Source organism: Dromiciops gliroides, chromosome 1, assembly GCF_019393635.1.
Source record: "Dromiciops gliroides isolate mDroGli1 chromosome 1, mDroGli1.pri, whole genome shotgun sequence".
In the NCBI taxonomy this organism is placed as follows: Eukaryota; Metazoa; Chordata; class Mammalia; order Microbiotheria; family Microbiotheriidae; genus Dromiciops; species Dromiciops gliroides.
Window position 1 is genome coordinate 29,909,921 of NC_057861.1, and position 14,495 is coordinate 29,924,415.

The 14,495-nt window shown below is 46.2% G+C and overlaps 1 protein-coding gene across 2 annotated transcripts in view; it reads right to left on the minus strand.

Moving 5' to 3' along the window:
• Window positions 1-7,433, minus strand: part of ATP2A2 (ATPase sarcoplasmic/endoplasmic reticulum Ca2+ transporting 2) — a 55,087-nt gene extending 47,654 nt beyond the window's left edge. For both annotated transcript variants that reach the window (XR_006356379.1, XM_044003198.1), the window contains exons 1-3: window positions 7,042-7,433; window positions 5,931-5,948; window positions 5,758-5,840 (exon numbers count right to left, since the gene is read on the minus strand). Coding sequence is in view for 1 of the 2 variants with exons in the window: in XM_044003198.1 (XP_043859133.1) it covers window positions 5,758-5,840; window positions 5,931-5,948; window positions 7,042-7,159 (219 nt within the window). In the remaining variant the exon portion in view is untranslated. The remainder of the gene's footprint in view (window positions 1-5,757; window positions 5,841-5,930; window positions 5,949-7,041) is intronic.
• Between the last annotated feature and the right edge of the window lie 7,062 nt (window positions 7,434-14,495).

Consider the following 14,495-nt stretch of genomic DNA (forward strand, 5'->3'; position numbering starts at 1 on the left):
ATATGGGAACAAAAAGCAACCAGGATATTTTTAAATATTTGGGATTTTTGCCAAGTTTATTTTTCAGATTTATTGAAAGCTGAAAGAGAACAAAACTACTCCCAACTAGTGCACCAGCTATTTAAAAAAAATAGGTTTTGTTGGTACCCTCTCTTTTTTACATCATCTCCTTTTCCCTTTGTATCTCCTCCCAGAGAGCCATCCCTTTTAATAAAGGTTTTTTAAAGAGGAAGGGAAAAAATGAGCAAAAATCATCAAAACATCCAAAAGAAAAAAACCACCCCAGACATTTGCAATATCAGGAGAAACATTTTCCAAGAGATATTTCAGACACATAGCACAACCCTTGGGTGGCTAGGTGGCACAGTGGATAGAGTGCCAGGTCTGGAGTCAGGAAGACCTGTGTTCAAATCTGACCTCAGACACTTACTAGCTGTGTGACCCTGTTTGCCTAGTTTCCTTATGGCAAACCACTCCAGTGTCTCTGCCCAAATGGGGTCACGGAAGAGTCAGACATGACTCTTCAGTATGACAACAGCATAAGCTGAACCTTTAATATAGGATTCCAATCAAACTAGCTAATGAGGAGATCATGTTAGGAGTGGTGTGCTACAAAACTAAGACCAGCAGACACCACCCTGACCCTACTGGTGCCAAAACTAGCATTCCAAGGGCTACCACAACTTAAAAGTAATGTGCTACTACCTCTTTAATTGAATGACAGGTGGATTGTAAAGAGTTCGAATCAAAGCACTCTGACTTAGAGCAGGGTCTAAAGACAGATGAAGTAAATTCCAATAGTTTAGGACACGAATTCTGTATTTTAAACAAATACTGGTAATGGTGGCTAATAAGAATTAAATAGATCTAGTTAATAGGCAATGAACATATTCCTGAATATTTTGGAAATTAATGGTAATAAAAATGCCTCTGGCTAGAAACCCAGCCACAAGAAATCACTGTGGTCCAATCCAATGGGCATTTAAGTGCCTACTGTCTGGTAGCTATAAGGGCAAAGCATGAGACAAAAATGGAGAGGGGGTTGGGCTGGGGCAGAAATGGGAATACAGCCCAATTTCCAAAAAGATAATGACAATCACGAGGCAGGCAGACCCCAAGTATGAGAAAGGGCCAGGCTAGGCCCCAGGAGGGCCCTGACACAGTGTAAAAAAAGAGCCTCTCCCTCTGTTCCCGGACTCTCTGACACACCACACACTACTGCAGCCCCTGAGGATAAGGTCTAGTGCCAAAAAGACAACTTCTCTGAGGAAGTGATAAATTGTGATGGATGCGAGATTGCAGCTGCTCTGCTGCTAGCCTTCCAAATGCTTGCCAAGGAGAGCATATTAGAAATAGGAAACTTAATTCTCCAGCTAGGAAAAAAAATTGTTGGACTTGAGGAGGAACAAGGGCCTTTCTTAAAGGTCAGTGAGGCATTAGCAACTCGAAGATAAGCTTCGCACCTTGTTAGACAGAGGATGAATTTCCTTCTTGGCAGCAGGTTGCAAGGCACACATTTAATAACAAACTGGAGGCCTTTCCCTGGCCTCCCAGTTGCTGGTGCCTTCCAGGCTAAGGTTACTTTCCACATACTCTGTATGTCCCCGTCAGAATTCTGCATGAGAATGTAAGCTTCTTGAGGGCAGGTACTGGCTTTCATATAGCCAGCACTTAACACCTGTGCTTGTAGCCACTGACCTAGTCTTCTCTAATTTGAGGGCATGTTAGCTTGATTTTTAAAAAAATTTTATCCATAAAAAAATTAATGGCCTTTTCCCTTCGGATATGAATCTAAGACAACACAAAAGACTTCTATTATATGATGATGTATTGATTGTTGCTGATAAAATTCCCCTAAGAGGCTTATCTTTAAGGAAGTAGCTGCTAATCATTTCTATTATGAATAAAATTAGAAAAACTTAATAATGGAGCCTTCAGTATAACCAAGGATGAAAGAGCACATCAAAAAACAAGCCAACTAAATGTATGGTTTCTAAGTTTAAACAGAAAAACAATGCTGATTTCACACTATAAACCCACAGGAATCAGCATTATTAACCACCCTAGATGCCCACCACACACTGTTGGCTACTGCAAACAAGCCAGTGATTTCTTTGAACCTGAGTACAGGGCACTGTTCAAGTACCTGGGGAGATGGGGAAGGAGAGAGCCACAGGGAAGAATCAGTGCTGACACATTAGAAAGAGGAAAAGGCTCAAGTTTCATGAGAAAGGCAAGCCGGAGGCTGGGAATGGAATTGGAAATAACAGTAAAATAGGAAGAATGTGAAGAATAACTACCACATTTGAGGTAATTGTGGTTTATGAGAAGTTGAACTAAAGTAAATCTACAGAGGAAAAAAATTCCTGCTCCCTTCCCACAAATAAAAAGGTAGACAGCACCAAACACTGACTTCAGAACCCCAGGGTGACTCCATTTATGGGTGTGTGTGTGTGTGTGTGTGTGTCTCTCTGATACATAGATAATTCTAGGCCAAGGGCCATCCCAATAGTTATTGGTGAATATTGCAGCTAGGTGGCGCAGTGGACAGCGCTCGGCAGGAGTCAGGAAGATTCATCTTTCTGAGTTCAAATCCAGCCTTGGTAATTTTCTAATTGGGTGACCCTGGGCAAGTCACTTCACCCTGTTTGCCTCAGTTTTCTCATCTGTCAAATGAGCTGGAGAAGGAAATGAAAAACCATTCCTGTATCTGCTAAGAAAACCCCAAATGGGGTTCACAGTGTTGGACACAACTAAAATGACTGAACAATTCTCTAAAAGTCCCTAGTGTAAAAGTAAACACAATTTCCTATATACTTCTATAGCAGAACATTAACTAAAGTCAACAGTTTGCTCTCTGTTTTAGCAGGTCAAGCAGTCATGAGAAACATAGCATAAATGTTTAGTGGAGAATATTTTTACAATTTAAGAAGAGCTCATTACACAATGCATATCTCCCATCTGTATCAGGCATGCACCAAAATTTTACATTTATAAAATATATTTGTTAAAAGAAAGGAAGTAATTAAAGGTAATAATTTTTAAAAAGCTAATGTAATAAGAAAAGATTAGGCATATAGCAGTTTTTCTTCTGCACCTTCCTGTCTTGTTCAGCTACTCAAATCAAATTTAACCAACTTTCATTTTCATTGTTTCCTAGTCATTTTATCAGACTCACAGGATTCGGAGCTGAAAGGGACTTTGAAGATCACCTAATCTAACCTCTTCATTTTATAGATGAGAAAAATATAAAGCTTAGAGATGAGTTCTTCTCTGGCTCAAGGTCACACAGTTATTAAATAACAGAACTGAGATTCAAATGCATCACAAGACTCATTGTGCTGTAGCCCCCAGAGAATCAAAATTCAAAAAAGATTAAAATCCTGGACCATTCCCAACAATGACCACCACAAAAGAAATGGGATGTCACTTCCACAGGGCTGTAAAGGTTAGAGAAGATGAGGGTGCTATCTGAAATACTCTGAAAATCAGTGTGTGAATTCCAAGAAACTATAAACTCTAAAATTTCACAATAAGCTATCCTTTCAACATCCACCACATGCTAAAGGTTTAAAATATACTATATAGAGACAGACTCTCTCTGTATTGAGATAGATATGATGGGGGGGGGGAGGAAAGGGAGGGACAGAGAGAAAGAGAATGAGAATATCATACATTTAAAGGGAACAAATCCTAAATTAGACCCCACCATTTCGACAACTAATTAAACTTCCAACACTGATGTCACTCTTTGTGTTACCAACACCAACTACTCAGCAGCGAAGATTAATTTTGCTTTAATGTATGTATACACGACCAAGCTTCTGACGTCATATTGAAGTGGTTCTGGGTGGCCTTGTGAACCCCAAGTACAAAGCTGTCTTGACCCAGAAATGAGATTTTAAAAACCATTTTAGCCATCTAGAGGTGTCAGACATTCACAGTCTAAATATTCAGTCTGCCTCATTTCATAAAGTTAAATCAAATTCCCATTTTATTCCACTTCTCAACAAACTGCGATTAGTTCAAGGTAAGGTAGCAAAGTCATTTCCAATGTGCTTTAGCTGCCCACTGTTTATTCCTTCTGTAAACTATTCAGAACTATTAGTCCCTGAATGAATCCCCACGATATGTGCAGTTAAAAGCTCAAGTACAATTTTAATGGCAACATGAACTGTGGATCCTTCCAAACTGCAAACTGATTAATCTAGACCAAAGAGGATTCTAATTTTTTCAGATATGTTGGAGATATGTAATTTAAGTTTAAAAATATCAGGGAAAGAGCCATATGAAGAGGTTGGGAGCAATTCAGTAGACTCAGCAAATCATCTGCTGTGATATCATGCCTCAATTTTCCAAAAGAGGAAGCCAAGGGCTAGACCCTAAGGGTAATTAATGGTGCTCTTGGGGAAAATATGATGGCACTTAGTGGGGAAAGGCTCATTTTAGGCTTATGGCACTAAAATTTTGTCTACTGAATGTTTGCTTCCCTTAGAGCTACCATTGGGAGAACTCAGGTGTTTATCATTCTAAGTCAAAAGCTTTGACAATTCCTCGAATCTCTTTCTGTTGAAAGATAAGACAGCAAAGGCTGATGAAGGAAAGATGAAGGTGGTCCTGTGGGGCAGCTGGTAGCTCACCCAACTGCCAACAAATTCACCTCGTTTGAGGGTTTTCTAAAGCCATGCCTGGCTGAAAATCAGAGGCACACATGCCACGCCAGCAGATGCGGTCACATCAGAACCAATCATTCCTGTCCTTTAGTTGGGGAGGACGTGGGGGGGGGGGGGTGAAGAACAATTTTTGTGAATGAGATTTTATTTCATGCAGAGAATCCCGTTCTCAAAGTTTTCCTTACAAGTCTGTGAGGGCCTCTACCTACCACATTTAACAAATGTTCTACATGAGAATTTCATGATGAAGAGAACAAATCGGTTAATAACTTATCAAGAACAGATTCGCCCCCATCACCTCAGGAGGCTTATTCTTTGCATCTCTCTCGTTTCTTAGCAACCCCAGCAGCTCTTGCATGCAAACGTAAGACTCCCCGGCTCCCACAACCAGGAAACTGCCCAGTTCAAACATTTTGTCTGTGGAACAGGGCAAGCCAAACCCAGTCCTGTCCATCCGAGGAGTCCTATGGGTTTGGTATCGGTAAAGTCTGGGAAGGGTCCGACTTAGATGAACATACCACCACCCTGAAGGTCAGTGACCAAATTTGGTCAACCACAGAGCCATCACCAGCGTCATCACTCTTGTCACCCGAAGAAGCAACTGTCACCTTGCTATTACCAGAAAGGGAAAACAGCTGGCAATATTCCTTTGGTAAGTGCTATTTACAAATGACCATGACCCCATCAGTGTCTTCATGGGATCTTACAACTTGTTAATGAGGCCAAAATTTAAAAATTAAATTAAATTTAAAAGGCCTCTTAAAAAAAAACACACAAACCTCTGGTTTTAGCAGCTTATTTGGCTTTACGATATGTGTCTGGAAAATCCAATTAGCTGTAAACCCTTTAATTAAAAATAAAAAACCAAAAACAAACCACCCTGCAGACTGAAGCATCCATTTACTTTCTAAAAAATCAAGAGTTTACATTCTATGAATACAAATGGTTTACCCTAAGGCAGTACTTTGCGCGGAATCTTTGCTTATCCCCATTATTTCTACTTTTGGCTTTGCAACTTTCATCCCTGTCACATTTGGCTGACCAATACTTTTTTAAAAAGAAAAAGATTTCTTTTTATACTTACAAAAGAGATGCAGGCTGCCAACAGCAAAATTCTAACTAATAAATCTTCGAACTGCTCAATTACAAGCTCCAATAAGGTTTTCCCTGTAACAAGAAATGCAAATTATTATAATAATTATCTTAAGAGCCTCAGCAAGAAACAAATTGGGAAAAAGAACTTTTCAAATGACTTACCTTCTTCTGCTGGCAATTCTGTAGAATGCAGATTGCAAGGGAACATGAGAGAAAGAAAAGAAGGAAACATTAACATTCGTTTTTTTCTCCAAGGAAAATTGTTAAAATTTAAACATCCTCCTTTCTAGAAAACAAAACCTTTAACTAGACCAACAATCAATCATCCTTTTTTTCTAGGTGACAGTTAACAGAAAGATACAATTTTTTTTTTGTTAATGACCTTGTGCCTACATTTTAGAGTGAAACCCAGCCACCTAAGGAAGGTACCCTAAAAGGGAGACATTCAGCCAGGTCACCCCTGCTGCCAGATGTGTGTTGGGGTGGGGGTGACTCTGGGGAGCCCAGAAGGTCAGAGGCTTCTCTAAGTCATAAGCCCCATGTCCACGGAAGGCCGATTTCTCCTGCCAGCCCACTGATCAGTTTCTCATTCCCCCGAGAAAGGCTAGAGCTGCGTGGGTGATTCACGGAGGCACAAAGGGAAGGTCAAGGAAAAGGGGCCGGGGACACGACAATGGCAGGCATCGGACTGCGGTGGCTTCCCGAGGCCCCCCCTCCCCCTTTCCCCGAGTGGGGGGAGGAGGAGGAGGAGGATTTGCCTGCAAACTCGGGCGGGGAAGCCCGGGTGGGAGAGACCCACGAGGTGGAGCCCCAGTCAGCCATCTTCCCTCTCTCCTAGGCCGCCTTTCCAGCCAGATGCGGACTCTACACACCCAGACTCCCGGCCCTGGCTCTCCGACGCCCCCCTCCTCCGCAGAAGACGGGGGAGGGGAGCCCGGGGACCCCACTAGAAGGGGCTGCCTCCTCTTCCTCCCGGGCAAGCCCTAGAGAAAAGGCCAAGGGAGGTCCCAATAGGGGGATGACTAAAAAATCTTGGGTCCCCCTCCCCTCCTGCGCAAAGCGGGTAACATCCGAGGGTAGGGGTCGGATGGGCCAGGACCCTCCACTAGGAGGGGCTGCTCTTCGAGGGTGAAGGACCCCAGAAACACAGGGGGGGGGGTCTGTTAGCTCGTTACCCCCGGGCCCACTGCGGCTGGAGGCAGCAGCCCCTCGCGGGCGTGTGCCAGGCGGCCCCCTCCCCCTCCCCGGCCGCAGCGGGCGGGCGGGCACGCACCGTTGGAGCCCCAGCGCTCCTTGAGCTTCTTGACCTGCTCCAGGCTCAGCCCGGTGCTCTCGTTGACGCCGAAATAGCCCAGCACCTCCTCCACCGTCTTGGTGTGCGCGTTCTCCATGGCTGCGGAGCCCGAGCCCGAGCCCGCCCGGGGCCGCCTCCGACTCCTCCCGCCCCGCTAGGACGCGCTCGGCTCGCCTCGCCGCGGCGGCAGCCCGGGCTCACGAGGGCCGCCGGCACCGGAGGAGGCGGTGGTGGGGCCGGTTCCGGCGCTCTCCACCCCCTGCAGCCCCAGCAGCAGCAGCAGCCGCGGCGCCGCTGCCTCCTCCGCCGCCGCCGCCTCCTTCCGCTCCGCCGAGCGCTGAATCACCCCACGGGCGCCCTCCCCCCGCGGCCCCGGGGCAGGTGACGCCGCCCCCCGCTCGGCTCGGCTGCGCTCCCCTCTCCCGGCTGCTGCCCGCGCCCCGGACGGTCCCCTCGACCGCCAACCGCCGCTCGGCCCGACCCGGCCCGCGCCTCGAGCCTCGCTCGCCTGCCTGCCGGCCGCCCGCCGGGCAGTGGGCCCCGCTGTCGCCCCGGCTCCGGAGGCGCACCGACGCTCCCGCCCGGGGAGCTCTAGCTAGCCGGAGCGGTGCTCGCTCCCTCCGCGGAGCCCCCACCCCGAAGGGCCGCGGCGGCGGTGACCCGAGGAGGAGACTGCGGCGAAGGTGGCGGCGTCGGGGACGGGAGCGAGCGGCGCGGCAGCGACGGCGGCGGCTCTAATAGCATTTATTCGCTGCTGCCTCCCCTCTCGCCGCCGCGGCATGTGGACGCCGCTCATTGGCCGAGAGGCACCAGCGCGGCGCCGGCGGCCGGGCCACGCCCCCTGCCTCCCCCTTCTCTCCCCCTTCCTCCTCGCTCCTCACCCCCGCCCCTCCCTTTCCTCCTCGGCTTCAGCCCTCGGCCGACTCCCCCACCCACGCCGCCCCGGCCGACGCGCTGGCCCCGCCCCCTCCAGCAGGCTCCGAGGGCCCGGATCGAGGCGCGAGGCGCCCACAGCGCAGGCGCACTGGGGCCGCCGGCCTGCCGTTCTCGAGCGGCCATGGCGGGCGGCTGAGGCGCAGGCCTTGGGACTCCTTTTGAGGGAACGCCGGGACATCCCGTCGTGAAAAACAGCGAGGGAGCTGGGCGGGTCATCGGGACACCTTGGGGGTCATGGCTCTCGATGGTCACCTCAGGCCTCCGCCGTCCCGCGCACCCAGGCCTCCCTTGAGGCCTAGCCTTCACCCCCCCCCCCCAACTTCCCTCTGTCCATCCCTGTTTGTACAGAGTTCTCCGCCCTCGTCTCCCTCCCTCCTTAGACTGGGAGCTCCTCGAGGGCAGGGACTGCCTTTTGACCTTTGTATCCCTGGCACACAGTAGGGCTATATAATGTTAGGTGACCTATGGGGGGGGGCGGCTGAAGGTGAACCCTTTGGACCCTGTGGGCAGCGCTGGCCAGCCTCATCTACCCCTTTGCATCCTGCCTCCTTGGCCCCTGGTTCTGTCCTCGGGGGTCCAACAGAACCGGGCACCTCTGTTCTTACCCTGACGCCACCGTGTTCCCCCTAAGGCTTCTCTAGGCTAACTATGCCCGCTCCCTTCACCTTGACCTCATAACCCTGGGATTGCAGGGCCTTCACCCTCCTGGTGGACACCTGGAGTTTACCCATGGACGTTGTTGTGGCCTGAGCGTTCCAGACCTGACCGGTGCAGATGACAGGGAGCCTGTCAATGTCCTATTTCTGGGAGCTAGACTTCTCCATGGAGATCATATTAGTTTGGGGGAGGTGGGGTGGACAATACCAGCTCCTTTTGAGCTTGCAGTCCACCAACTGAGGTCAGACAGTTGGTAAGACATCTACACTAGAACTCGGGTCTGCTTTCTCCAAATCCAGCGCTGGGTCAGTTTGAAATCTGCCTCCAGCCTGAGGTGTCCTGAGGGGGAACAGTGGCTGTGTGTGGATCATCATAATTCCATCTGAAGACTGATGAAATCCAAATTATAGCCCTTTGTAGGTGATCCTCAATCCTGTAATGCACCAATTAACTAGCGGTGAGTGAGCACTTGGTAGATGCTGGGGACTGTGTGCTAGTTGCTGAACCTAAAAAAGACAAAACAAACACTTCCCGTGCTCAGGGAGCTAGGCAGGGTAAATCTGATCAATCCTGTGTTGCAGATGAGTCTCTCAGGTTCAGGGATTGAGTGACCATCGAGGTCACACTCCTAGGGGGTTGGGGAGCTGAGACCCAATCTCAATCTTACTGGGTTTTGTTTTTTTCCACTACATCCCTGAGAGTGGGGGTGGGGTGAGGTTAGGAATGAAGGAATTCCTTTTTACTATGTGTTTCTTAGATGTACAAATTTATGTACACTGTCTCTCCTATTAAGATGTGAACTTGGGGGCAGCTAGGTGGTGCAGTGGATGGAGCACCGGCCCTGTATTTAGGAGGACCTGAGTTCAAATCCAGCCTCAGACACTTGAGACTTACTAGCTTTGTGACCCTAGACGACTCATTTAACCTTCATGGGGGGGGGGGGATAACAAGATGTGAATTTATTGATAGAGCACCAGCCCTTGAGTTGGGAGGACCTGAGTTAAATCCAGCCTCAGACACTTACTAGCTTGGTGACCCTGGGTAAATCACAACCCCAGTTGCCTGAAAAAAAAAAAAGTGAGTTAGTTCCTTGAGGTCCTCAGGAAACATTTTTTTTTCCCCTTTGAATCCTCAGTACTTAGGTGCCTGGCCCGTGGTAAGTGCTTAATAAATGCTTGTTGACTTACTGCTGGTGACCTGATATTACTCTGGTACTAAAGTTCAGGATATGAACAGAGAAGGTCGTTGGTTGAGATCAGTTGAATCACAACAAAATGCTATCTACATGTCAGTTACAAGAGGTGCACATTGCTTTCTGTAGTCTCATTTGAGCTTCACAACAAATCTGTGAGGCAAGTACCAATATCCCCACTTTACAGTAGAGGAAACAGGCTCAGTAGATTAAGTAATTTACTCATGATCACAGTGGTGTTAGAGGGAACCTGGGGCTCCCCTGAATTCATCTCTTACAAATATACCATGCCCTTCAGGAAGATGGAGGGGGAAACACTTAGCTAGAGAACTCATCGGGAAGTAGCCCAAAGACCACTGAGCTCAGTGTCTTTGGGAAATCTGAGAACAGCCAATTGAAGAACTGGAGCGGAGCCATACCTAAGGGGTATTCAAATGATTTAGACAACGTTAGAGCTTGTCTACTCCAATCCATTTTAGAAGTGAGGAATCAGACCCAGGGAGGTTAAGGGACTTGTTCAGGATTGATCTTGACATCATTTGGTTAATGTGCCACTGCCCTCTTCTTACCAGACTTCGGAATTCTCTGTCCGAGGGTGCCTGAGTTGAAGATGAGTGAGGCTACAAGAGGTGGAAAAGTCAGAAAGGGATGCACTGTCCTAGGCCAGTAGTCCCCCTGTGCTTTACTCTGGTCAGACCACATCTGCAGTATTATGCTCAGTTGTGGGTATCCCATTTTAGGTATTGATATGCTGGCACATGGTCAGCTGAGGGCCCCCAGGAGGAAATCTGAAACTTTGCCCCATGAGGATTTGCTGAAGGATCTAGGCCTGTTCAGCCTCCAGAAGACTCAGCTGGGACATGGTAGCACTCTTTAAATATCTGATGACCAGGAAGAGGGAATAAGCTTGTTCTCCTTAGTCCCAGGAGGCAGAACTATAAAGGCAGTGAACAGAAGATTCAGAAAGGTTCATCAGGCTTCCACTTAATGAAAAACTTAATGAAAAGAAGCTGTCCTAAATGGGAATGTTCTGCTCTGGGAGTCGGGGAGGGGTCCCCCATCATCTTGAAGAAAATAGATATTGAAGTGGGGACTCTTTGGGATATAGGTGGATTTGGATGGGTCTGAAAATCTGATCAGCCCCAGCCTATACCTGAGCAAGAGTCTTTACTGTAACATATCTGACAAGTGGTTATTCGGCCTTTACTTGAGGATCCTTAATGGGAGGGAACCCACTGTTCCTGAGGTAGCCCATTCCACTTTGGCTGCCTCCTAAACGGAATAGCTCTTTCCACCCACTGCTCTTAGTTCTGCCTCCTGGGGCCAACAGAAGTCTTATCCTTCTTTCATATGAAGGCCCTCCACACTGCCGCCCCCCCCCCCCCAGTCTGTCCCATTATCTTTAGAGCTATTCTGGTGTGGAAGAGCATTAAATCTGAAATCAGAAAACCTGGATATGAAACTCAGTTCTGTTCAGTGCTATTTATGTGGCCTCAAGCAAGTCAGCTCAGTGGGCCTTCATTTCCTCATCTGAAAAGCCCTTTAAGAAGAATTGCACTCTGCCTGGGGAGGGTTAATGAAGACTTTCCTGGCAATAGAAGAGGGGAGAATGGCATAGTAATTTATCATTATTATTATTTTTAACTCCCACACTTGGTCTTATGATACCACCTGTCTGCATTAGAAATCACAGGTTGTGATCTGGGAACTTTTAAATAGCTATTGGAGTAGCATAGAATATCTCAGGCTGGGAAAATGGAGGAACTGATGTCATAATGTTAGGGATATTTTCTTTTCTGTCCTTTTCTCCAACAGGGGAAAGGAGGGTCATTTTGCTCCCAAGCCTACACTTTAGCTGCAGATATTTTGTTCACATATTCTTTATAAAACCCACATCTCCCTGACATAAAGGAGGTTCCCCAAATATAAAGGAGTTGCACCACTTAACTGGAGGTGGAGAGGAGGGACCTCTGCACTGAATCCATGAACAAAATCTGTGCAAATTAGGTTTTCAGAGACAAGCAGCCTTCTTGCAGCAGGTTGCCAAAGCAAAACATTTTGTCTATCTATAGAGACAGAGCACACCCTGAGAGGAGCAGGGGAGAGCCAGCTCAACTGCCCCAGAGAGTTCAGCCTGAGGACTGGAAACAGATTAATTCCTCCAGCCAGATGCAGGTCACATTGCACTGCCCAGCTGAAAGAATCACGCACGTCATCTCATTTCGTTATTTCCAAGGAGTGGAGGCTGGCATGAGGTTTTGATTGATACCTGGAAGATTAAAAAAAACAAAACCCCAACAACCATGAAGCAAGCAAACAAAAATACTTGTGTATGGTAATGCACCAGGTGAAGCAAGGTGGAAACTGGTTAGGTCACAGCCATGGAGCAACTTCCCGTGATTGTTCCAGGGTGTTGCACTTGAGGGGCTGATGGCTACTTTCCCTTTGGTAGCACATCCACACCATGTGTAGCCAATTCCAGTTATCTATTCTAGCACCATCAGAACAGAAGGACATTACATATTTTTAGGCATTATGGAACTTGTGAGGACAGTACTTTCTAAACCCAAAGGCCTAGAAAACTGTGGGGTTTGTTTGTATATAAAGGTAAATTATGATTGTTGTTATTGTTATTACAGCTCTGCACCCTAAGGCTGAGATGGATTCTAATGATCCCACTTCTGTGATTCCCCTACCCCTTTACTTTATTATCCTTATCTGTAAAAAAAAAAAGGAAGTCTTCTCTAATTATCTCCACAAATCAATAAGTATTTATAATTATAACTGTCCCATATATTAAGGTTTTAAAAGCACTTTATGTGTTATTTCATGAAATCCTTATAACAACTCTGTGAAAGTGTTATTATTACCCCTAGTTTACAGATAAGGAAGGTGAGGCTCAAAGAGGTCCTAGTAAGTGTGAGTCAGCATTTGAACTCTTGTCTTTTCCAAGTCCAAGTCCACCATTTTATCTCCTTAGCCACCTAGTTGCCCCATTTATCAAGTGCCTGCTATCTGTGGGATGTTGTGCTAAGCATTGGGAGCACTTATATTCCGTCAGAGGCAGGGAGCAAAACAAAGACCACATGGAAATAACAGAGCACCATGGTTCTCGAGCTAGAAGTGATCTAGTCCAGTCCCTCCTCCTTACTCCCTATACACCCCCCCACCCTGTGTGCAAGGTCACCCCAATAGAAGTGGCAGAGCCAGGAATCTGAATCTCTACCAAATCCAGGGCCTATTCCACTGGGTCATGCTGCCGCTCCTGTTAGCAAGGCACACATGGCAGTTGGGGTTTTGCAAAGCTCTTTACAAACATTTTCTTCTTCCGTTCTGGTTTTAAATCTTTGATCCTATAAAGATGAGAAGAATGGCATGACCATAATAACAATACCAATAACAACAATGATGATAAGTGAAACCCCCAAATATTCTTATGCATTTAACAAATAAACTGCACTGAAACCAATGTCATTACAGACAGAACTGTTGCTCACAACCACCCAGATAAAACATTGATCCACAAATATTTATGAACATTAAAATAATTTTTAATTTTCAGTTCTAAATTCTCTCCCTCCTATTCCCCCACCCATTGAAAAGACGAGAAATATAACAATTATACATATGAAGTCATGCAAGACATTTACACATTAGCTGTGTTGCAAGAGAAAAAAAAAACAAGAAAAAGAAAGTAGAAAAAACATGCCTCAATCTGCACTCAGAGTTCATCAGTTCTCTCTCTGGCAATGGACAACATTTTTCATTATGAGTCCTTTGAAATTGTCACAGATACATTGATCAGAGTAGCAAGTCTTTCTCAGTTCATTGTTACAATAGTGTTGTTAGCGTGTATAATGTCCTAGTTCTGTTCATTTCATTTTGCATCAGTTCACACTAATCTTCCTAGGTTTTTTTTTTTTTTCTGAAACCATCCTTTTCATCATTTTTTATATCACGGTAGAATTCCATCACATTACTATGCCACATTTTGTCCAGGCATTCCCCAATTGATGGGCACTGTCTTAGTTTCTAATTCTTTGCTACCACAAAGGGAACTGCTATAAGCATTTTTTTCTTTTCTTTTTTTTGGGGGGGGGGGCAGGGCAGTAGGGGTTAAGTGACTTGCCCAGGGTCACACAGTAAGTGTCAAGTGTCTGAGGCTGGATTTGAACTCAGGTCTTCCTGAATCCAGGGCCGGTGCTTTAACCACTGTGCCACCTAGCTGCCCCTGCTATAAGCATTTTTATACATATCGGTCCTTTTCCTTTTTATTTGATCTCCTTGAGATACAGACCGAATAGTGGTATTGTTTGGTCAAAGCCTACCCACAGTTTGATAGCCCTTTGACCGTAATTCCAAATTGTTCTCCAGAATGGTTAAAACAGTGCATTACTGTCCCAATTTTTCCATATCCTTTCCAGTATTTGTTATTTTATTTTTCTGTCATGTTAGCCAATCTGATAGGTATGAAGTGGTACCTCAGAGTTGTTTTAATTTGCATTTCTCTAATCAATAGTGATTTAAAGCATTTGTTCACGCCTATAGATAGTTTGATTTCTTTTTTTGAAAACTGCCTATTCATATCCTTTGACAATTTATCAATTGGCTCAGTTCTCTATATAGTTGATAAATTAGACCTTTATCA